Source organism: Rhinolophus hipposideros, assembly GCF_964194185.1.
Source record: "Rhinolophus hipposideros genome assembly, chromosome: 14".
Lineage (NCBI taxonomy): Eukaryota > Metazoa > Chordata > Mammalia > Chiroptera > Rhinolophidae > Rhinolophus > Rhinolophus hipposideros.
Genome location: NC_138060.1, coordinates 5245618 through 5269741, shown reverse-complemented (window position 1 = coordinate 5269741; position 24124 = coordinate 5245618). Strand labels below are relative to the sequence as shown.

The following is a 24124-nucleotide window of genomic DNA, read 5'->3' as shown; positions in this document are numbered from 1 at the left end:
TCCATTTATCTGGGAGAGATCTGGGAAAATTTCACTAGGTAGGTAGGGTGTGAATTAGAAATTGAAACGGTTGCTCAAATCATGCAATTACCTAAAAATCCATTGACATATTTTACTGATTTACTTTTATATAATTAAAAACCTAACTCCTCAAATAGTACTTAAGGTTCATGTTAGCCTTGCGATATTTCCCTCCTCTCCATCTGCATGCAGCAGAGCACTATTAGAAGAAATAGTTGCTGACAATATATTCAATTTACCTAGCTCCAAGGAGCTGAAATTTGCTAATGTTTCAACTCTAGGTGGGCAACATGATTACCAGTATTTTTAAAGAATGAATTTCATATGCTCTTAATCATTTTCACTGCATTGTGAATGGAAGCAAATCTATGGGATTCAGAATATTGTTCTGCCAAGGAAATAATTTATGTTGCCCAGACCTAGAGATCTGAAAATAACATTTGCAGGACATGCAATACAGTACATCTAAGGCATTTTCTTTATTTTATTCCAACTCAGGCTTGTAATTTCTTACCCCAAAGCATCTCAGTAAAGGCCAAAAAGGGGCTGTGGTAAAGGCAGGTGAAGGCTGAACTGTCCCTAAGCCAGTTTTCTATATTTTTTGGGGGTCTTTGTTACTCTATTAAAGCCATTTACTATTCCTGAACTGTGCTTAGTGCAGAAATGGCAGGCTTAATCCAACGGATCTCTTCCATTTTTAAACTGTGATCTCTATTTATTAAAATGTCTGGTTACCTTGGTGATGGGGCAGGGAGGGGTCCCGTCAGATAAAATAGAGGATGTGCATGGGACATGCCCATACTAAAAATTATTTGTTGTTTTTCTCAACTTTATATTTAACTCGGTATTCTTCCCTTTTATTTGGTAAACTTGAAATACAGCACAAGTGAAATTATACCCTGGGGTAGAAAAAGTTTAGCTTACTTCACTTAGTGAATGTGAAATATGAACAGGTAAAAAGGGCAACACATCAGCTTTAGAATTATTCCAATACTGGGTAGATTTCTGGCCCTATACTTGATTGTGTGGCCCTGGGCTGTTTCTGAGCAGTTCCTCTCAGCTTCCTTTCTCTCATCTGTAAAATATAAAATGTTTATATATATACATATAGATGATAGATGATAGATAGATAGATAGATAGATAGGCAGACAGACAGACAGACAGACAGACAGATAAATAGACAGATAGATTTGAATCCTCCGGTTGTTAGGATTATGTTAGCATAGTGCAGTGCCAAGCCATACCTGAACCTGAGGAAAAAGGAAAAAGCAGTAACACTCATCCAATCTTTACATTTTTGATATTTTGTTTATCATGGATTTATTGCCTTAATTTCAATTTCTTTAAATACTTCATTAAAATATTATTTGTCAACTGGGTTTTCTGGTGCCCCCTTATGTTTTGGCCCTGAGTGAATAACTCACTCACTCATTTCACCCTAATCTCAGCCCCAGCACTCAACGAATGTTAAATAGGATTAATAAAAACTCTCTAATATCCCACATGTTTGAAAGTGTCAAATCAGAAACAATAAGGACAACAGACATTTATAAGGGATTACTATGTCCCAGGCACTGTGCTAGCCTCCTCGAGTGCTGAGTTTTAGTGAATTTTACAATCCTGAGAGATTGTTACAATTTTTATTTCTATTTTATAGACAAGTGATATTTAAATAGAATTAAAGAACTTCCCCAAGAAGACACAGCTAATAAATCAGGATGTCGAGTATTCGAAATCGATTTTTGTTTTTAATCTGCAAGGTTCCTGAAGCTTGTTTATATACTTGGTACTTGAATTCAGTATCTTGCCACTGCTCATCAGAAAACTTCTGTCTGCAATAACCCAGGTAGGCCGATAGGTGTCCTCATTGACCAATTTTGTAAAGGTCGGAATTCCAGGCCAGGGAAAACTACGTTTTAGGGAAAGTTTTCTCCGTCACGTTCTTCCATAAGACCTTCTACGCATTCTGTGCATGCTTACAGACCAAATGGAGCCTGACCTAGAAAGTTCCTGGTTTGAATAAAGGCTCTGGATTGAGCAGGGCGAACCTCTCCTTGGACGGGGAGGGTATGCCGTCTATCTCCCTAGCACCATCTCCCAGAGTGGCTCAAGCATCCATTGTCTCACTGGCCCCTGGACAGAGGCCTGGCAAATAGGGTTGCCAGGTGTTCTGTATCCATGGGACATGGTCTGTACTTATTGATTTTGTTTTGTGTCCCTTATTGGTTTTTATCAGGAAGCCGTAAATGTCCTGTATCCAGCTTTTTAAATAAATAAATAAATAAATAAATAAATAAATAAATAAATAAATAAATGACAAAAATTTAACATTAGAACTATTTTGCAAATTGAACTGGGCATCCTGTATGTTTATTGGCTATATCAGGCCACCCTGCTGGCTGGCTTGTTTGTACTCTAATGCACATAAAAAAGCAGATACTAGCAGTCTTTGAGCCCCCAGCAGGGCCACCCCCAGGGTGAAGAATGCAGGCAGCTAGGGCAGCAGTTTAAAAGGGCTCTCACTCTCAGGCTCTTGCAAATGCTGCTTGCAGGACAGCCCTGGCTGAAAGGGTCAGGATCAGACCTGAATCGGTTTGATTCCTTGGGATAAATGGTCCAGCCTCACTTCACAGAATGGCACACATTCAGACTTTACACACATTAGGTTTTATGCCTTTGTGAATTGCAATCCAGGCCTGGGTACCTTCGAGATATGTAGTGGGCAAACTAATTCACCTCTTTCAACTTTCCTTTGGGATTAATAAATGCAAACTTGCTGTAAGGATTAAATAAGAAAGCAAATATTCTAAACGCCCACGACAGCGCCTGAGAAATAATCAGCCCTTGACAGTCGTGAGTTATTTCAATGGTGTTGTCATTTCAGTGGCTAAACTAAGGCAGTGCAGATCCTCCGAATCCCAGCATTCTAGGTCTCATTTAATACTCAACATCACTTACCACCTTTTTTTCAGGCAGGAATTTATATTATGAAGCACCTGCTGGGAACTAGATGTTTATGTGCATTATCTTGTTCAGCTCACAAAGTACTCTTATGCGATGTACTGGAGAGGAAACTGAGGCCCAGGGGGGTTAGAACCCTAGCTCATACAACCAGCAAGCAGCGAGGAGACTGGGATTGACTGCACGCCTGGTAGCCTGTCTCCAGGTCTGCCCGACTTCAAAGCGCATACATTTAACCACTGCTTTATAAAGATGGTGATGTCTGCCTAGACACCCACCATCGGCTCCCAGAGAGGCTCCTTCCCTGGTAATTGAAGGGTGCTGAAAATGCCCTTTCCAGTCTTGGCCCCGTCAGTATCCCTAATAAGATGTTTGTCACTCTGGCTTCCCAACCTTTGATCTCCTTTCCTTAAGGAGTCATTTTCTTCTGAAAATGAGGAGAGGACAACATAAAGAATAGTTTTCTGGGAAAAGTTGTGTTGGTGTTGGGAGGGAGCAGAGAAGAGAAGCTGCAAAGCCTAGCCTAATCATGACATCCATCGGGAGCCTTTCTAGAATGCATTCCTCAAACCCCTTTGTTCTTTGCCTCCACCTTTTTTGCACAGGGAATTTCAGCCTGGTGGGCTGTTCACGGGCCCTTCATCACATGTACCTTCAAGCTACACCCTGACCAAAAGTGTGTGAATCACACAGCTTGGAAACACACAGATGCAGACTCCCTGGACTGTCCTTTCCCCCTGGTTACTCTCACCAGGCTGACATGACCCCTAGCCTTCCCACTGACCCTCCCTCTTTCTTCCGCCCCAGGCTGACCCTTTCACTTGCTCCATCCCTTCCGTTTTCATTTTCTTTGGTTTCCATTTAAGAGAGGTGCGTGGTGAGCAACGGCTTTTTCATAATGTCATTCTTAGTAATGAACATGAGATTTGGAGTCAGACAGACGTAGGTTTGAGTATTAGCTTTAAAGCCTCCTGCGTGGTAGGGAACTGAGGTAGGTAACTGAGGCCATGGAGACCTGTTTGATCTTCTCTCTTTATATCTTCTCCTGGGGTATGGACCACATTTGTCACACAATTGTAGGAAGAATTAGATGAAGTAATGTATGCTAGCACATAGTCCCACTGCTGGGACTACGGTGAGAGCTCAAATATGCTGTGCACCTTTCTTCCTTATTCTCTGTATTTCTTTACTCCTGGCATAATCTGGTCACCTATTCTAGTTTCTAACACTGGCTAAGCTTCTTCTATCTTTAGGGCCTTGGCGAATCCCATAATGCCACTCTCTTAGCCCTGAGAGAGCTTCTTTCCTTTTTGCTTAACTGATCTTCTCTTACCAATCCCCAAGTCTAGGCTTAAGCACCCCTGCCCCAAAGGGCCCCATGTGTCCCACCAACCTAAGCTTTTATCCACATCTCTTTCTTCTCTCAGCACTCTTGGCTTTCATAGGACTAAGGATCATTTTAAGTTATTCTAATTGTTCACTTCTCTTTCTCCCTCATTGGACTGTCATCAGGAAAGCATTCTATCCGCACTGCCGAGGAAGTATGGTGACTGACAGACACACAGTTGGTGTCCAAATATTAGCTGGCTATGTGGTTTTTCAAGTCACATATAGTTGTTTCCCCACCCCCAGAAAACAGTTGTCTCTGCCACTTCCCCCCACCTCCCTCCAAAACAGAGAAATCCCTGCTTCAGGCACTGGAAGGCAGCAGGCAGAGAGTTTGATCTAACAAACACTTCTTCCTGGATAAGTCACCCGGGCTTTCTCAGTGGGCCACCTCGGGCAGAACAACTACTTGTTGTGTGGTGTCATCCCATGCCTTGCAGGATGTCTAAGGTCCCTGGTTCTTAAATGCCAGCAGTACTTCCAAGTCACTGGGAAATTCCAAAACCCAGCAACATATTTCCAAATGTCTCAGAGGGGAAGGTGCAGCCCTACTGAACACCACAGAGCTCTTAAACCTTGGGTACTTTGAGTGTTACAAGCACTCAAGAAGAGGTAATTATCTAAAACTCCCAAGTTAGGCCAGCTTCCACCTGTTTCTGGTCCCAGTACACTGTTCTTGTCGAGGCTGCTGATACTCAAAAGCAAAAAGAAATGGAGAGGGCCAGCCCGGTGGCTCAGGCGGTTGGAGCTCCGTGCTCCTAACTCCGAAGGCTGCCAGTTCAATTCCCACATGGGCCAGTGGGCTCTCAACCACAAGGTTGCCAGTTCAACTCCTCGACTCCCGCAAGAGGTGGTGGGCAGCGCCCCCTGCAACTAAGATTGAACATGGTACCTTGAGCTGAGCTGCCACTGAGCTCCCAGATGGCTCAGTTGGTTGGAGCGCGTCCTCTTACCACAGGGTGGCCGGTTCAGCTCCCACAAGGGATGATAGGCTGCGCCCCCTGCAACTAACAATGGTAACTAGACCTGGAGCTGAGCTGCGCCCTCCACAACTAAGACTGAAATGACAACAACTTGAAGCTGAACGGCACCCTCCACAACTAAGATTGAAAGGACAACAACTTGACTTGGACAAAAGTCCTGGAAGTACACACTGTTCCCCAATAAAGTCCTGTTCCCCTTCCCCAATAAAATCTTTAAAAAAAAAAAGAAATGGAGAAAATGTGTTTGTACGTGCGTGTTAATGTTAAGAATCAGGCAAGTATTGCCAAAACAAATCGTGGTGCATATTTCCTATTTTCTCTTGCAGAGGAGATAGACTCTTTTCACGAATCATTAAAGGTTATTAGGTTGGTGCAAAAGTAATTGTGGTTTAATAGGTTAAAAATAATTGCAAAAACCGCAGTTACTTTTGCACCAATCTAATAGAAGAGGATAAAAATGTTAGAAGGACATTCTGGCAGTGGGCTCAAATTCTAATGGAAATTAATCCCAGATTCACTCTTTTCCAAAGAGAATCAAAACATGAAGTCCACAGCACATACGTCTGATAGCGCTGAATTCTGAGAGGACCCCTCAGGCCATTGGTTAGAAGAACGTACGAACTTCATAATGTCATAGTGCCCCAAGCAATCAGAAATGGGGTAGGATCAATAGATATTTTCAGTGCAACTGATCAATATTTAGTTCATTATAGCTATCTGTGATTGTAACAAGTATATTCACTGGTGTGAGGCATTTTATTGACTAGAAAACAATTTAAGAAATGTTCTTGGTCCACTGATGTGCTCACATAGCAATAAATAATGTCGCCTGCTGGGCAGCCATCCAAGACCAGGTAGTTTCCTAGATAAGGGTTAGCTTGACCTCTGTTTGGGCTGAGACCTTTCTGCCACTGGCAAATGGAAGCAACTTAGGTCCATTATCTTTAAGAAGTAATGAGCAAGGAAAGCTGAGCTTAGCATGTACTCACTTACATTTTCATTAACACATTTTTAAAAATCTTGTTTGCTACCCTTATCATAAAGAAATTGTTCATAGAACAAGGTAGTAGTAGCCTAGGATTTGGAGTTTGAAAAGTAAGGATCTATTGCCCGCTTTTCTCCTAATTGGTGCATGATTTTTGGCAAATTACTTGACCTTTCTAACTCTCAGATACTTGACCTATAAAATGGAACTAATAGCACTGTATTCCTCATTGGGCTGTTGTGCGGATTAAATGCGCAAATTACTCATAAAGCGCGGCATCACAGTGGCCTGGTACACACTGAGCTGCAATTAAACAAATGGGAACTCATCTCTGCACAACATACTTTTCTTTTTTCTACTCCAGGCATAAGGCTAGGGGTGGAGAAAAGGCAGAGTGGTAGGAAAAGACCTATGGGAATCCAGAGGAGGGGATAGGAATGGAATGAGAAACATGAGAGATAAGGGGCTCGACAAGCTTTGAGTTGAAAGATGAGTTCTGTTCTGCATCGTCTTCTGATTCCATGTATGTGCTAAGATTTTTCTCTCTGGAAATAGACTGCATCTCTATGCCCTGGGAGATAACAGGGGACAACAGGTGACTTGCCTGATTAACAAGCATAGATAGAGCACCTCCTTTGATATAACTCCAGGTCAGTGCCACTCAAGGCCAAGCAATTGTGTTACTGGAACTTGGGACAAGGTAGGTATAGAAATTGAGAGTTCGTATTTAGAAACTTTGATTGCAATTTGACAGAGTAGTTTTATGTCTGATGAATCTAATAATAAATAGAAATGGATATTTTTGTATCTGTTTATTTCCCTTATCTAGCAATTCATTTTTTAAAACTAAGTATTTCCCTTAGTGATTCACTTTTATTTTACTATAAAAAACTATAGGCCCTCATTGGTTGTAAATTTTTTTTAAATGGCTTTCACCACTGATAGTTTGAGAAACAATACTCTAGAAAATAATTGAAACTTTTCTACTGTGCTGAAGAAAGTCATTATCCTAATTCTGAAAGTTCTTAAAGACTGCAATTTGAGGAAATTCTTTAGTTTGACCCTTTGTTTCTAAGTACAGGCCAAACTACTCATTTAAAAACAATTCTGGGGGCGGCCAGATAGCCCAGTGGGTTAGAGCACACGTTACTGGTTGAAGACAGCAACTGGACTTGGAGCTGAGCTGTGCCCTGCGCAACTAGATTGAGGGACAATGACTTGACTTGGAGCTGATGAGTCCTGGAGCAATACACTGTTCCCCAATAAAAAAATAAAATAAAATAAAATCCTGGAATCATTATTCATAATATTAAGCTTTTATAAATACAAGGAAGACTTATGAAAAATTTTCTCAAATATAGAAAAAAATTAAATATCAAGGAAGGTGAGGCAATTTTTAAATACACCTTGTAAAACACAAATCTTTATGAGGCAGATCGATATATATTAATAACATATCAAGATGTGTTAGATGAAAAAAAGTTGTAAAACTGTACTTGTAATATGATACTATTTTAAAAAAGACTACATTAATGGAAAAAAATCTGAACTAATATACAATAAATAATTGTTATATCTGATAATATTTGACTTGTAGGGCACAGTCATGCTTTTATGTTATATATTTGCTTTGTGCTTGCATTTAAAATTTTTACCATGAGTATATTTTGTAATAAAAAATGAAATTTTCATATTGAAAAATGTACCTCTGTCACTTTTTGGTTACTAATAAACATAACAATAAAGTGGTTGAGAGATGTTTTTCAAAAATGATCAGGGGGGAATCATAGAGCAGGCCCACTGTGTTTCTATTCCTACACCTTCTTTTCCCATTTGGGAGCCAAATTCTATTTGTTCTTTCAAAGTACACTTGCAATTATGAGCATACAATTTCTCGAATAGGAAAAGGTCACTTCCATGTAAGATACTTGCTCAGAAATATTAAGGTCTCCCTACATTTCATTTCCCACTCCCCTTTCCCCATTGTTCAGGATAAAAAGATGTCAGGTGAAATATTTTCTTGAATTTAAAAGACCTGCAAAACTAGGATGAATTATGTGTTACAAATAAACAACATTCTTAAGATTAGGAAGCCTACAAATTCCCATCAGTCATCCTCAGTGAGGCAATAAACTACCGTATTTCATCAATTCTAAGACAACTTTATTGTAAGACATAGCATTATTTTATGTATCACTAAGAAAAGAAAAAGAAACACTGCCAATTCAACTAGAACATGCCATCAATCAAAAGATGCATCCTGATTTCAGAGATGTAAACATAAAAAAACTTGCATCTTGGAATCAATAAAATAAGGTAATACTATAACCAAGAATCTGCAATCTTGTCCAACATGATACCTTGAAGTCAAGAGCACATTAAACTGATTTGTATGAACCCTCAACATAAATGGAAGAAAACGTAAACATTTTCAGTAGCACACCTTTAGTTTATTGACCTATGTAAAAAAATAATAGGTCTTAAAAAGTCAGAATTATAAAAGAATATGCAAAAGAGTATTTCTGTTTCTAGAAGGCTATACAAATATGCAAAAAGGAATAAGTTATTTTTCTGCATGTCTTGTTTTGTTCCAAAATTTCTCCCAAACTTCATTTTTAATGATACAAATGACTAAGGACCAGTTTAACAAATCAATTTTATGTATATATTTACATGCTTTGGAATATAGATAGAAAAAGTTCCAAAAAAGTTGTTCAGAAACGTCTCTATTCACAATATGGACAAGAAACCTGTATAAAAGGGGGGAAGGAGCACCTGTCACGGAATTTGGAAGCAGAGTAAAGATGACAAAAAAGATTAATCTGGAATATGGAAATATTTGTTTAAAAAAAACACAAACTAACCATAGACCATAGCTAATTAGTTCTTCCATGGAAAGTATGAGGTAGTTTTAGCCTCATAATTAAATCTACTGCAGCTTGGAGTTTTTTTTTAAAATGACTAATCTTGTTTTTGTTACTTGGTGACTTAGAAATAATTGTGGAATCTAGACTTAAAATGCTTACTTTTCTAATGGCCACCATTTTAAGGCACACAATTCATCTAAAATGATGTGGGGTATTTTTTTTTTTTTTAATTTTGTTTTGGGTTCTTTCTGTATCACCCGAAAATACTTTTTCAAACTCTTGATTATAAAACTTTCCATATCAAGTCTGCCATTTCAAATGACAGCCAAGTTGGAGAGTTACCAGCCTGAATAATAGCTCATCATGCCATTGGTATAGAAAGAAAAAAAGGAGCTCAATGATATTGTACCTCAGAAAATTCTCCAAACAGAGTGTGTCAGTTATTGAGTGGGCTGCTTCATTTTCCCCAATCTGCTACTACAAAGTTATATTACAGGAAGCTACGGCAATAAGTCTTTCTGGAACCCATTTTATGGTGCTTATGAAAACCATCACTCTTCATAATACCCTAACAACATTTACCCTCATTCAGAACTTCATGAAAATCCAGCTTCTCTTCAAGTAATTTTCCAATACTGTCTAAATTGTTCATGTCCGTGTAGAAATAGCATTATTCTTCATCAGCTCACAAACTCAAACTTTCTGATGGTAAGGGATGACTAAGGAGTTCTGGTTTCCCTTCTCTCTCATTTTGAATTGTGCTCTGGTATTTCCCCTGCCCTTCTTTCCTCTGGAGATCCACGCACTTTTCACAGTTTTGAGGTTCGCCTTCAACAAATTTCATTCCCTTAAAAAGTGCTTGCTATTGATTAAGGCTGAGTCCTCTTTTGGCAATGGTTCAACATGTGGTCTGACTTTGCTCTGTTACCGTAGGGGAGGGCCTGGACTCCGAAAGGCAGGTTGTTGTTGTTCAAGGGTTTGTGTGGCTTAGTGTGTGATTCACTTCCGGGGCAATGTGAGTCCTCTCTTCAACATTTGATGCCTTTAGGTTTCTAAAGCCAAATAGCCTTCTGGGAAGATGAACACATTTTGCAAGGCACACTAGTGTGAGAATGCAGGGCTTGGTCAAGAGGTCCTACTGCAGTTCAGACTAATGTTCCAGGCTTTGAATCTTCATGCCAAAAGAGTCTCTGCTCACTACTCTCCAGGCTGTCTTCCAACTGGTTTCCATCTGTACTGTCCAGTTGACTGGTCTCTGTGTACTGTCTATTGAAGGAAACCAGAAAAGTTACTACTCGTTGTCATTTTTGTTCCCTGAGTACAAACATGACTACATTCAAAGAAGTTAGTAGAAAGCACTGTTAAGAAAATTATCCAAAACTTGGATATAAGGCAAAGGATGACTGTAGTTCTTTCAGTGTCATACTGGAGCATTGTCTAACAAGCCCATGCAAGAAGCATTTAATTCTCCAGAAATATATACCTTTTTCTAACTGGTATCTACCATTGATTAGGCAGATTGTGTTAAGTTACACATTAACTTGTATTTTTTTGTCTAGAAGAAATATAAATAACTTCTGTCTAGTAAGAGATTATGGTTATAATTTTATTGCCCTGTAGGACATTAACTGGTTTTATATCTAATCTAGTAATCTCATTCAGCATTTTTCTCTTTCAGTGTGTTGAACACAGTCCCTTGAATGCTCTTGGAAACAGCTTCACCATTCTGTTAGTTCTCTCATTAATGAGTTAAATGTTTGACACAAGCCCACTTTTCCATTTGTGTGAGTCATATTTTTAACTTCTGAAAAGGTACTTGACAGCCACATTTTAAGTAGTTTTCCAATTAAGGGAATATACCAGCTGCTTTCCTCAGGGACAAAGGAATATATTTAGAGGGAGGCAGAGGCACCTTGGGACATTATTTTAGATGTCAGAGTGTATGGGTCAAGTGTAAATTGAAAATAGTATCACATATAAAAATCACAGGCATATGTGGATGGTATATCCAAATCAGAGCATCCTATTACAAAAACCATTCCAAAAAGCAAAGCGTCATTCTTGTAATAGTGAGTTAGAATAGGTTAGGTAGTTAGCAGATTTCTCTTTATCTTAAATCTCAATGCCTTTTAGTAGAGGTGAGAAAAAGCCTTTGGAAGAAGAGTTTTGGAAATAAATACTATGTGAATCCAGGTATTTAGTGTTTTCGTCTAATATGAAAACAAAGTCAGATTTCCATAACTTCACACACGAGTCACAGCAAGCAGAACTCCTGCTATGCAAGAAGCAGCACACAAATCTGAGGGACTGTACTTACTACAGCGGGCTGCACTTAGCAAAAGAGAATTTAAAACTGATCTCATTTTTGGAGACACAGCCATTCTCTGGGACAGAAACCCTTGGTTTTGCCTAGTGATAGGTAGAGTAAGATAAAATAAGGAAAAGGAAGGGAAATGGAAAACAGGAAGTGAAAGAAACAAAAGTTATTTGAAAGGACAGTTTGCAGCATTTGACCCAAGGCTGACTATATTATATAGTGGGTAGCATAAGAGACTTCAACACTTCTAATTTTGGAAAGTTTATGCTGCTGACAATTATACCACGTTGTACTAAGAAAAAAAATTTACTGGTAAAAATTTGTAGTATTTTGTAGTATTAAGATCTGGACACTCTGGGGGAAAAATCTTTAAATAATCTATACTTCATTTATTTAAAAAAAAATCACTGATATATTGCTAAGCATTTCAAATCTTTAACGTAAGGGAAGATCTAAAGTTTTTCATCATTGTTGTGAAATCCAATTTCTCCCTTATTTTAAAAATTATGTTTTCATCAATAATAACATACAATTTTAGGGTAAAATTTCTAAAGCTTTATACTTGCCTTATTAATATGTCAAGTTAAATTGATCAAATTATAGCATAATTTAAAAAATCCTTAATAGACATATAGATGGAAATAAGCAATCCTATAACTCTGTGGCTGGGAAGGTAAACTGGTACATTTTTCTGGAAAGCAAGAGCTTAAAAAATATACTTTTCAAATTAATCCTTTAATTCCACTAATTAAAATGTATCCTAAGGAAATAATGTGGAATTCAGACAAATATTTTACACAAAGATGTTAATAACAGCATATTTTTATTACCATAAAAAAAGGAAATCCAAAAACCTTCTAATTCAAAATATGGGGAACTGTTAAATAAAGTACAGTGTATTTGTTAGTGGAATAACATCGGTCACGTAAAATAAAGTTTCTAAAAAAAGAGTTTCTAAAAAATATGAGAATATGTATTAAGTAAAAAACTGGTACGTAGAATTTTATCTACAATGAAGGATGTAAAATTGCATATACAATGCCATTATGACCACGTTAAAAATGGATACAGAAAAATGGGGGAAATGTGCCAAAATGTTAATAGCTGCTATCTCTAGATCAGGGGTGTCAAAACTGCAGCCCACAGGCCAACTGCGGCCCGCAATCCATTGTTAATTGGCCCGAAGCAAATTCCAAAAATATATTTAGTTTACGTAAATAAACCAGGTGAGGCAATATGTACTTCACCTCGAGTGAGTGGCCCGGCTGTTTGTGTATTTTACCGCATATGGCCCTTGGTGAAAAGTGCTGAGAAAAGTTTGGACACTCCTGCTCTAGATGGTGGTGGTATGGGTAAATTATTTCCTACTTATTTATCCCTTTATTATTTTCTTAATTTTCCACAATGAGCTCACGTTATGCGCAAGTGCAAACATACACAATAGAGATCTTTAAATAGTTCTCATTTCCTGTATATTGTGCTCCTCTGACATCAGACTCCCCTATCAAGCCATCTTAGGCTGGCTTAAATCGATAGGCAGACTCACTAAAAGCAGATGTTCTCTAAAAATGTTTAGCACTTACTGAGTCCAGTGAAAGTGGTGGTAAGGACACTATGAGAATTGTCTTATACACTAAATGTTTTATATAATTTCTAACAGAGTCAACAAAAGGAAAGTAAATGTATACAACCATGAAAACTATTTGCAAATGTATTATACAAAATGATTAGAACTGAACTGAAAAAGTTCAGCACCAATTCTGGGCCAATATCATTTTAGTTCTTGCTCTTAACTCAATTCTCAACCATTATTTACAAAAATCCAAGCTATCTGATATCCTCTGAGTTACATTTTCATTAAAATTCTATTTTGAGCACACCCTTTGTTGAGTTGAGACAATTGGCCTAATATTTCAAGCCAAGAAAAACTCCTGCTGAATATGGAGAAGAAAAATAAGGCTTTGGGGGATGAATATCTCCAATTTGCTTGTAATACTGAGTGCTTTAATAAGAAACTAACCTCTCAAATTCACCAGTACAAAGATCTTTATGAATTATATTCTGTAAGACTGCTACATCTGAAGCATCTGACTTACAGAAAGCAAATTAAATTTTCTAAAAACACCCAGAAAATACTTTACTTCTTGGCATCACGGGTATGGATTATATTCTGTGAGAAAGTGACAGGAGAAATGACCCCTTCAAACCTAACTTCTCCTATGTATACAAAGAATTGAAAAACATGTAATTCTGAGTTTGCAATCTTTTTTAAAATCACATTTTAAGAAATTATTCTTGTGTATTTCCTTTAGATGTTTACAAAGAATTACTTTTACAAATACGACAGCTGTTGATTCTTAATAAACATAGGTTCAGATACAAAAAGGCAGCAAATGTTTGAAATCAAGCCCACCAACTGTCTATGAAGAATCTTGGTATGAAAAGCTTTTTCTAGAGTAGAGATATTTTTCCTGCAAGGTTCCAGAAGAGCCTTAAGTAGATAAATCAATAATATAGCTTCAAGTACTACAATAAAAAACAAATCCTCAAACACAGAATTTAAGGTACAGAACTCTAAGAACTCTAAGAACTCTAAGGTCACATTTGAATGAGATAGATTATCAGTCAACAAACTTTTCCTTAAAGGGCCAGATATTTTTGGCTTTGTTGGCCATACCGTCTCTGTCACAACTACTCCACTCTGCCCTCAGAGTGCAGAAACAGCGATAAATAATATATAACTTATGAGTATGGCTGTTTTCCAATAAAACTTTATTTACAAAAACAGATGGCAGCTGGTTTTGGCCCGTAGGCTATAGTTTGCTAACCCTTGAGCTAGATTACTTAGAGTTCATAAAACAAAACAGGATTCCTGAAATCTTTTGACCAGGAACAAGCTACTAGAATTTTCGAGCATTGCGTCCTCACCTGCCTGGAGAGGGCAAAGGATTATAGATGTTGCCATAGCAGCTGGTGTAAGAAGAATGTGCTGGAATCTCATATTCAGAAAGCCCTACGGTTATCTGGGTCCTCCAGTTCCCAGAAGCATTTGTAGAAGACACTAGAAATAAAAATAGAAAGATAGACAAAATTAGTGGTAATATTTAAAGCGAAAATTAGGCCATTTAAATGTACATTATAACCAGCTGTGTACAAAGTAGAAGCCAATGTTTGGAATCAGCAGAGTTCCTATTCCAATTTGGTCCCTTGCTGGCCATGCGACCTTGGGCAAATAGTTCATCCTCTTTAAGTCTCAGGTTACTCATCTGTAAAGTGGGGATAATAATATAAATATAATCTGTATAGAGATAATATCAGTATTCAATAAAATAATGTATGAAAGTATTTAGTACTGTGCCTGATACAAAGTAAGCACTCAATAAATGATAGCTCTGAATATTATTATTAATGGGGATAAGGTTAATTAAAAGACATACTGTAAAAAAAATAACCCAAAAAGCAAGCCAGAAAGAAAAAAAACAAAAAACAAACAAAAAAAAAATCCCACCTCCTATATTGAGAAAGTCTTCCCATTTGGGCTATGGTGGCTGGACACACAAAACTTCAGTTGTAATGGTAAGGTGATGACTGAGTTTCTTGGAGGACTTTGGAGGAAAAACAGTCTGTAAATTGAGTCGTTGAGACTTGACTGTTCCTCAGCCAAAGGCAAGGTCACAAGGAGGATCAAGGCATATTTTTTGCCTTTAAAAAAAGGTGGCTCGGAGGAGAATGTAAGTAGAATAGGAAGGATTTCAGGAAGAATAGATTTAGTTGTAATAGTCAGGTACAGGACTGGACCGAGACCAGGGCATAATTGGGGAGCAAAGCCCAGTGAAGCCCCAGGACTAGACGTTTGTGATCCTCTCTCAAAACCCAGTCCGGCTCCATGCCTACGATGCAGAGGAGACCACAATGCCATGCTGTTTATCCAAGACAAGTAACAGCTTTACTCATGGATCCTGCCAGCTCTCCTCCATTTCCTGTTTCTGGCAGCCAACCTCTTCCTCTTCTCTCTCACGCCCCCAAAGCACTTGTGACCAGTGAGGGAGAAATGCATTTCAAAACTCATCTGCAGCCCTGGACGCCACCAGGTTTTGACTCAAAGATGGAACACTGTCCCTTTGAGCTTCCAGGAACGTTTCATCAGTCTCAGTCAGGGGCTGTGAGGCTTGGTGGTTAAGATGTCAGAGCTGGGATAGAATTCCCACTCCATCACTTAACTAGCTTCGGGGCTTGGGCAGGGTCATTTACACTTTCTAAGCCAGAACTGCCTCAGCTGCATAATTAGGATAGTAATGATTATAAACATAACGCTCACATACAGAAGTGTTGCATACATTAAATGGGAGAGTGCATACAAAGTGCTGAGCATGCCGCACGGCATATGGTAACTTGCCAATAAATGGAGGCTGTCATTACTCCTAAAACAGAGTCACCGAGAGAGCCTTTAGGTGGCTAGAAGGAACTACAAAACCCCTGATGAATTTGGCAAATAATCGGAAACTTGTCTCTCCACGAGAATGATGCATGCCTGTTGTAATACATTCCTGTGGCTATAAAATATAGACAGGAATGAGGAAAATCCCGAAAGGAATTCTGGGAGCACTGATTCCATACCTCTAATGCCTGAGAAAACTATGCCTTTTGGTCTATGGGGCCAAATCCTGCTGGTGTCAGCAAGGCTCAAATCAGGAAGCATTATCTCCATTCTCACCTTTGCCCCAGACACGGAGCCAACAGTTAGGAATGGTGCTGTTTCTGGGTTACACCTGCTTCTCCCCAGCCTCACTGTTTAAGTAGGAATTACCCCAGCCTCGTGCCCTGATAACCATCCTCATGCCTCTCAGTCTTTCCTGCTTGGTTCTTTCTTTGTAGCACTCTACCCAGGTTTGGTTTTTGCAAGTTTCTCATGTGATACCCTGAACTTTAGGGGAAGAAAGACATTCTCTAGATCAGAGCCATAAATAAAACAAAATAATTCAGGAGTGTTTTCATATGTCAGATGTGCCCTAGCAGAAGTCCAAAGTCCTGCCTAAATAGAAGAGAACTTGAACCCAAATAGAAATCTCCATGGAAATGCCTCTTGTCAACAAGCTTGTGAAACTTTTAAAGGTACAGTTTTCATTGACTATTCCACAATGATTCAGGAATTCCTGTGCATGTCTCACTAAGGTGTCATGAGTGAAGGAGGGAGCAAGACTCATGCCCTCAGGTTTTCTTGCAGTTCAAGAATTCATTCATCTCTTAGAAGCTTTAAAATTGCTTAATTTCCATACATTCCTGGGGCTGCTCACTAGACTGAGGTCATGAAGGCCAGGAAGTGGTCCCACACTGGGTCCTCCACATCTTGGACGTGCCTACTTATCTGCTGAATAACTAAACCATAGCCAGACACTCCTTTTATCTACCTATTCTCTACTTACAGTACTTAGCACAGCTGGGGGGACGCAATAAGTCCTCCATCAATGTTAGTGCAGTTAGGGGCCAAGGTCAGTGCATGAAGGGAACGTCTCTAATCAAAATCATCTTTGAAAATCCCTTAACTCAACTGTAAATTGGAGTATACATGATTACTGAACTGAGTGAAGACATGCAAAGTACTTAGAACAGTGCGAGGAATACTGCTTAATGAATACCAGCTCTTATCACAATTATTAAGACGCCTTATGCAGGTACATGAGCATTTGAAACAAACTGCCTGTAGATGATCAAATTACTGGGGATGAACAGGGAAAGCTGTATAGTGCGTTTTCTTTGGACCCGAAGGGTTTACTGTGCTCTGTTATAATAATATATCAAACCTCAATGATCTGAACACAGGTAAGAGATGTGAGTGTCAATGTAAGACCTAGGAAAGATAAAATATGTGAAAGCCCCTACCGTAGGACAGCACACAGAGGACATGCTCAAAAAATGTTTCTTGGATCTCAATCTACACCTTCGTTCATCAGACTCCTGTGGACGGTGTTCTTTGGAAAGCTAGAGAGAACTGTTTCAAGGTGGCAATTGTTATTGTGGATCCATCCAATGGCTACCACTCTCCTGACCTTGTATTGCTCTCATGGCCCTGAGGGGAGTGGTTCTGGGTGGGTGGGAACACGAGGTAAATTTAATCTGGGTAGCAAGTGCCCAGATTAAGACTCTTACCTGAAGAGTAAGAAGATGCTCGGCTGCTTGGAGAACAGGGAACTTGCAGCCCGGCAAAGCCCAGGCATCTCTGTGACCCCCTGTCCAAGTCAAAGCTAGTCTGTGGGCTGTGCCCCTGCTCCTTTTGTCCAGAGGCCCGCTGGTACCAGCCACGCAGGTGCTCTGCAACTAAGGCCTTGTGGATGTTTTTGGTGATGTGCTCTGACTTGGCAGCAGCCTTCCTCGGCAGCCGGAGCGTTGCATATGGGTTGTGGGGCACCCGGTTGACCTCGTCTTCATGAAAGGACCTGCTGTAATCCCTTTGGCGGTCGTACCCATAGTGGGCCAAGGAGCGGTAAGAAGGGTTGACGCTGTACTGCCCCTCAGTGTCATTCTCGTAGACATAGCCGCCGCTGTAATAAAGGTCGCACTCGGTGTACGGTGTGTACCCAGCGATGTAGTAATTGGAGGAAGGCTGCTCCTGACTCTTTGCGTAGACGCCGTTCCTCAAACTATCCTTTTGTGCTAGGTTGGGCATGCTTCCTGAATTTGAGGTCGAAACGTTCTGTTTCTTGGACCTTCTCCGACCCCTGGCACGAGTGTCCAGGGTCTGTGTAGTGTAATAGGGGCTGGTGACGGGCGCCACAAAGTAATATTCTGTGCTTGATTGGCTGGTGTAGGAAGACCCATCATCCAGGATTTCCGTGCTGCTGCTTCTTTGGGATCTGGAAAGGGAGAAAAATGGCTTATCGTTGTCCATCTCAGAGAGCAGGTGGGACTGGGACTCCAGGCTTCCACTCCGCTGGCGGCAGTGCTGAGATGAAGACTCAGGTCTGCAAGAGGAGAAAGGCAAACTTGTAAAAGAGAAAGAAAGAAAGGAGGACCAAAACGAGGAGAAAGAACACCACATTGAAGGATTTAATAGCTACTGAATTGCAATAGGACTTGAAAGGTTTCCAAAGCTGACCACACCATAGAACCCACTTGTTCACATAATCCACCGGTTCACACATAGTTCACTGCCATGGTCAAAATGAGAAAAGAACCAGCTTGTTCAACAGTGCAATCTACATCTTTTCTTGAGAATAACAAAGATAAACCGATGATACACAATCTGTACCAAAGCTTGAAACAAAAAAACCCGCAGTCTTTGGAGGGTCCTTTCTTCCAACAGGATAGGAGGCTATGTAGACAAAGCCTGGGCTCTGGTGGTGGAGATATGTGGGTGAGTCATGACCCTGGGTCATGACCCTGCCATTTCCCAACTGTGTGAGCTTGGGCAATGATTTAACCTTGCTAAACCTCGCTTCCTCCTCTGTAAAATGAGGACAAAACCAGTATCTAATATCCACAGTTAGGCTTGTTGTGGGGACTAAATAATATGATGCCTATAAAGTGGCAGAGCCTTCAGTCAACACTTCTAAATGTGGCTATTGTCATTATCTTCATCCTCACCAGTGAATAATGAATGGTAATGTATGGTTGGAAAAATTAAGGTACAAAACAATCCAACTCAACTCGAACAAAATACATTTCAACTACATTTTCTTTGCTGACATAAGTGAAACTGTGAGTAGAAAATGTAAGATCCATAAAATGGAGTCCTGTTGCAGAAAGTTCCTTAAAATAATTGCAAAGTATAACAAGTAAAACAGAACCTTAAAGCCAAGGTTAACAGAGCCAAACAACTGGGATAAAGTGCTCTTACTCTAAGTGGCTGCTGCTGTAAGCGTTTCGGGTGAGAACTGGTGTGGTGGGCATGCTTCGTCCTCCCTGGGGCCGCCTCTCCAGGGTTTTGTAAGGGCTGTTGTATGTCGACAGCATTTCTCTGTGATGGCAAAAAGAATTCAGGAAATGATGAGTCTCCCAACATTTCTGGCAAACTTCTCATAAGCTGGAGGAAAGGGAGCATGGGGAGAAACCTGGGAAGGGTTTCTTAGTGGGTCAGTATCCTGGTATGTCCTAGATACTAAACTTTGCCCTGAAGTGTGAAAGTGGTGTAGACAATATGTAAGTGAATGGGGTAGTCTGTGTGCCAATAAAGCTTGACTATGACACTGAAATTCAAATTTCATGTAATTATCATATCACAAAATGTTATTGCTTTTGATTTCCCCTCCAACCAATTAAAAATATGAAAATTACTCTTAGCTCATGGGACATATAAAAATAGGTGTTAGGATGAATTTGGCTAGTGGGTCCCTGGACTGGAAGGCAACATCCTTACATCACTTTGCCGACTTCCCAGTACAGTGAGAATACAACTTGAAGTTCATTTTTAAATTAAATGACTTTGATTAACTTTTTACTTTTTAAAAAGTTACAAAAAGTTTACAAAAGCATGTCTAGTTCACTGCAGAAAAATTTAAAAATACAGATAAAAAAGAAAAATTTAAATGTCCATAATCTGATACCTCAGGTAGAGCCAGTCAATACTAAATGTTTTCAGATATTTTTCCTAAGCACATATACTTATAAGCATTTATACTTTTTGCCAACAAGAATGAAATCTTACTGTATTTCTCTTTTAAAAACCACTTTAAAAATTTAAATTATATCTAATGTTTCATATTGCTTAATATTTGTTTACAATGTTATTTTAATGACTGTGTAGCATTCAACTACAAGGATTCACCACAATTTAAACAATACACGAGTTGAGCATTTCGGTTGCTTTCAATTTGCTGGGAATATAAACAGTACTGCAATGAGCATTCTGTAGGTAATTAGTTCACCAGGAAAAATTCCTGTAAGTGAAATCGCTGGGTCAAATAGCAAACTCATCGTAAGCTATTGGAGATGTGGGCATAATACTTTTTAAGATAATGATTCTTAGTTGTGATTCTTTCTTTTGTTGAATTAGCTTTGTTTTCCCCAATGTAATAGATATACCTGTCCTGTGCTATCTAATAGCACTTTCTTCAATGATGGAAATGTGCTATTAATATATCTGTTCTGCCCAATATTTTACCCTAGCCACATATGCCTGTTAAGCACTTGAAATGGTTAGTATGACTGAGGAACTGAATTTTCAATTTTATTTACTTTTCATTACACTGGATAACACAGCTCTACACATTTGGATCTCTGCTGCTTAAGGTAACAGTTCTTAAAAGTCAATCCACAGACTGGGGCTAATATGTGATAGAGGTGTTCACTCGTCTTTGACAAATGAGCAATACAACAAAGTGTTAGTTTTACTTTCATAAGTGAAAAATGATTTAATCTAAATAATCTTATTTTGAGACTAATTTCCATTTTCTCTGAGAGACAGTATAAACATATTAACTAAAATTACATCACAGATTTTGGAGTGGGCTACCTAGGTTCAAATCCTAATTCTGACATTTACTCGATGAACCTAACAAGATATTCATGCTTTCTGGCCCTCAGTGTACTTACCTTTAAATGGTAATGACAGCAGTAATATTATCAGGATTTTTGTGAGGATTAAATTCACTGATATACATTAAAGCACTTTGAAGAGTGCCTGAACAGCATACAGTATTTGACCAGCATATAGTAAGTCCCTCAATAAATGCTAACTTCATCTCATGATGATGATGATATTTTGGGTATTTAAATGCCTTTTTTTTTTTTCATGAAATCATGGTGCTGTTTGTTTGCACATTCTGATTAGGCAAAGTAAACAGTCGGCAATCCTATCTTGGGTCCCATTTTTTAAAAAAATAGTATCAATCAACCAAATTTTTGGAATCATTGGTCTGTCATCTTTATATTTTATTTATTTATTTATTTTTAATCTAATTTAGTTTTTGTTTGGTGTGTCATTTTTTTAAAATCTGGTGTTATTGCCCTGCTAACATTTACCCGAGATACTTGAGAAAAAAGTTATATTATCTGTTTTACAGATCAAAATTAGTTGAAGCCCCATTTTTATTTGAAGAATCAGAAGTCAGTCCTGTCATTGGTTTCGTAAAACAGTATTTAATGACAGATTTCTGAGAGCATGGGTCATGAAACTGAACTTTGGATACTATATCCAAATCCCCATAATTTAGTAGAAATCAAACAGACTTTAAATACAAGGAAGTAGCCAAATGTTTTTTAAAAGAGAATTTGAAAACACTTCTAGTTGTGTCACCACAAATAACTGGGTTAGTTTCTATGCTTCAGTTTTACAAACTGACCCCTTCTGGAAGGATAAATAAGATAATACAAAAACGTGTTGACTATTTTGGGGAAAAGATCTGCAAGCTGCAAGGCACTGGCCTCACTGATGAGGTGACTTCTCACCTGGAATGCCTGGTATCCACAAACTGCTCGTTGATGGACGACTTTCTGAAATGGATTCGCTCAAGACCAAGAGACTTGGGGGGAAGAATTCTTGGAGAATGAGGTACTGAACTTGACCGCTGCCCAGCAAGAGTGAAAGCATCATTGGCTATAATAAGTAAAAGAATGAATGAATGAATGAATGAATGAATGAATGAGTAGGTAAATAAATACCTTGCCAACACCCCCCGAAGAAGACATCAGAAGAGCTGGTGAACAAAGTATTCTTCCAATGATGATGTTTTTAGAAGCACGTAACTTTTAGGACAGTTATTTTTATATTTTATACACTACAAAAAAAATTACTGAATACTCTTGTGGGGCCTGATCCAACTTTTGCCAATTCAATAGGTGCCACTCTGAGCAAAGAAATCAGGTAGGTGGAATATGTGATACTACAGCTTTTCTAAAGTTATGTTACACAAAACCCCCAGTATATAAAAAGCCAAGAGGAAGGTGGACTGTAAAGTTGGCCTAGATCGTTTTTGTTCAACTTCACTTTGAAAGTTCTTAGGCCTCTTTGGCTGACCAGAGGCTCATCCTGGCATTGAAAGTGATGAAACTGATTTATGTTGAGAGATTAGAGACTTGTTATGTCTCCCGTTGATACTTGTATTTTCAAAGAGGAATGGCAAGTATGACTAAATCTCAGCTCAAAGGAAGAATTCTGAAATGGTGTAATTTCATGTACCATAAAGCTTGGAGGAAGATAAAGCAGGGGGGGGGTTAGTGGGTTAGTGGCTTCCTTGAATTCATTAAATCATATCAGATAGACAGAGAGACAATACTCTGCTTAACCACAGGGAGGGACTACAAGGAAACACTCTATCACCTGATGTGAAATTCGTTTCGTCATGAAATGTGTTGAACAAACACAGGCCATCACAACAGAGACAGCCTACCTCTAGGAATCTGACACAATGACATGTAACCCAATTTCTAAAATGTGTATTTCTTCTTAAGGAAAAGAAAATAAACTCCCAGTTATCCATAATACAGTGAAAATCACAGTCTACAATATAATTTCCTGGTTTCCAAATATGTAAAATGTCACCATTGGAAAAGCCAGATGAAGGACTCTTTGTATGATTTATACAATCCCCTGTGAGTCTGTAATTACTCTGATAAAAACTTTTAAAAAATCCTACAGAGGCTTACAAATCCTTATCGAGAAACTCACTTACTCATGTTACGGTATTCTGATCCCCAAAGTTATGTGATTTGTATGGTACTGTATTTAATGCTAACCTGCAAAGAAGTTAATTGTAATTTCTCTTTCCCAACCTTTTTGCATGAATATAAGTTAATTGACTTTACTGTTCCTTAAGGAATAACAAATAGGCTTTAGTTAATTAAAAAAATTATCTTAATATTTCAGAACATATAATATTTTAAACCAACAAAGGGGAGCTACTTACAATCATCATAGGTGGTAGTGTCAGACAAAGAGCTGCTCTCTGATGGGATTATGTCTTCTGTGAATTAGAATTACTAACTTTAGTTTAATTGTGCATTTAAACATCTATAGTGAGTTAACGAAGCAATCCTAACGGAGTACATCTGATTTAGATAAATGTAATTACAGTACGTTAAGAATAATTGACTATTAGAAGAATGGACTCATTTACTATTGAAGATAGAAACATCTTACATACTGTATAAATATTACATTGGACTATTTCTTAAAATGGAACGGACTTCAAGGGAGTTTTGGTTTTCAACTAGTTTTCAATCTAGATTCTACATGGGATGAAAACTTACCCTATACATTGAGTGTTTACAACCAATAGACTGGAAAGAACAACCATGGCATTCGTGTCATAAATGCTAAATGTTATGTAAAATACACTCAAACCCTCATTTGGGAATCTGCTGTGCTCGCTTCGGTAGCACATATACTAAAATTGGAGAATCTGCTGTTAGTATAACTTATTTTCAGATCCCTCTCCTAAAGAAAGGGGCCTTTCCTTAATAGAGTGTGGATACTTTGTGGTACATCAATGTTCACAGTTTTGAGCCGTGGGTGGCACTACTGACACTTGGACTGGATGATTCTCTGTCGGGAGGTGCTGTCTCTCGCACTGCAGGACCCCCAGCCTCCACCCACTGGATGTCGACAGCACCCCCACCTGCAGTTTTGACAGTCAGACGTTCCTGGGGAGTAAAACTGCCCCTGGTTGA

The 24124-nt window shown here is 38.8% G+C and overlaps 1 protein-coding gene across 6 annotated transcripts in view; it reads right to left on the bottom strand.

Annotated features, from left to right (window-relative positions):
• Nucleotides 1-8481: 8481 nt before the first annotated feature.
• The window catches only part of FRMD4B (FERM domain containing 4B), a 374957-nt gene continuing 359314 nt past the window's right edge, over nucleotides 8482-24124 (bottom strand). For 3 of the 6 annotated variants that reach the window (XM_081072541.1, XM_081072542.1, XM_081072538.1), the window contains 6 exons: nucleotides 23362-23418; nucleotides 21905-22052; nucleotides 19356-19475; nucleotides 17669-18480; nucleotides 14450-14582; nucleotides 8482-10470 (listed from right to left, as the gene is read on the bottom strand). In XM_081072541.1, the coding sequence (XP_080928667.1) occupies nucleotides 10350-10470; nucleotides 14450-14582; nucleotides 17669-18480; nucleotides 19356-19475; nucleotides 21905-22052; nucleotides 23362-23418 (1391 nt within the window). In that variant the 3' untranslated portion in view covers nucleotides 8482-10349. The remainder of the gene's footprint in view (nucleotides 10471-14449; nucleotides 14583-17668; nucleotides 18481-19355; nucleotides 19476-21904; nucleotides 22053-23361; nucleotides 23419-24124) is intronic. The other 3 variants (XM_081072543.1, XM_081072540.1, XM_081072539.1) reach the window with 2 other exon arrangements.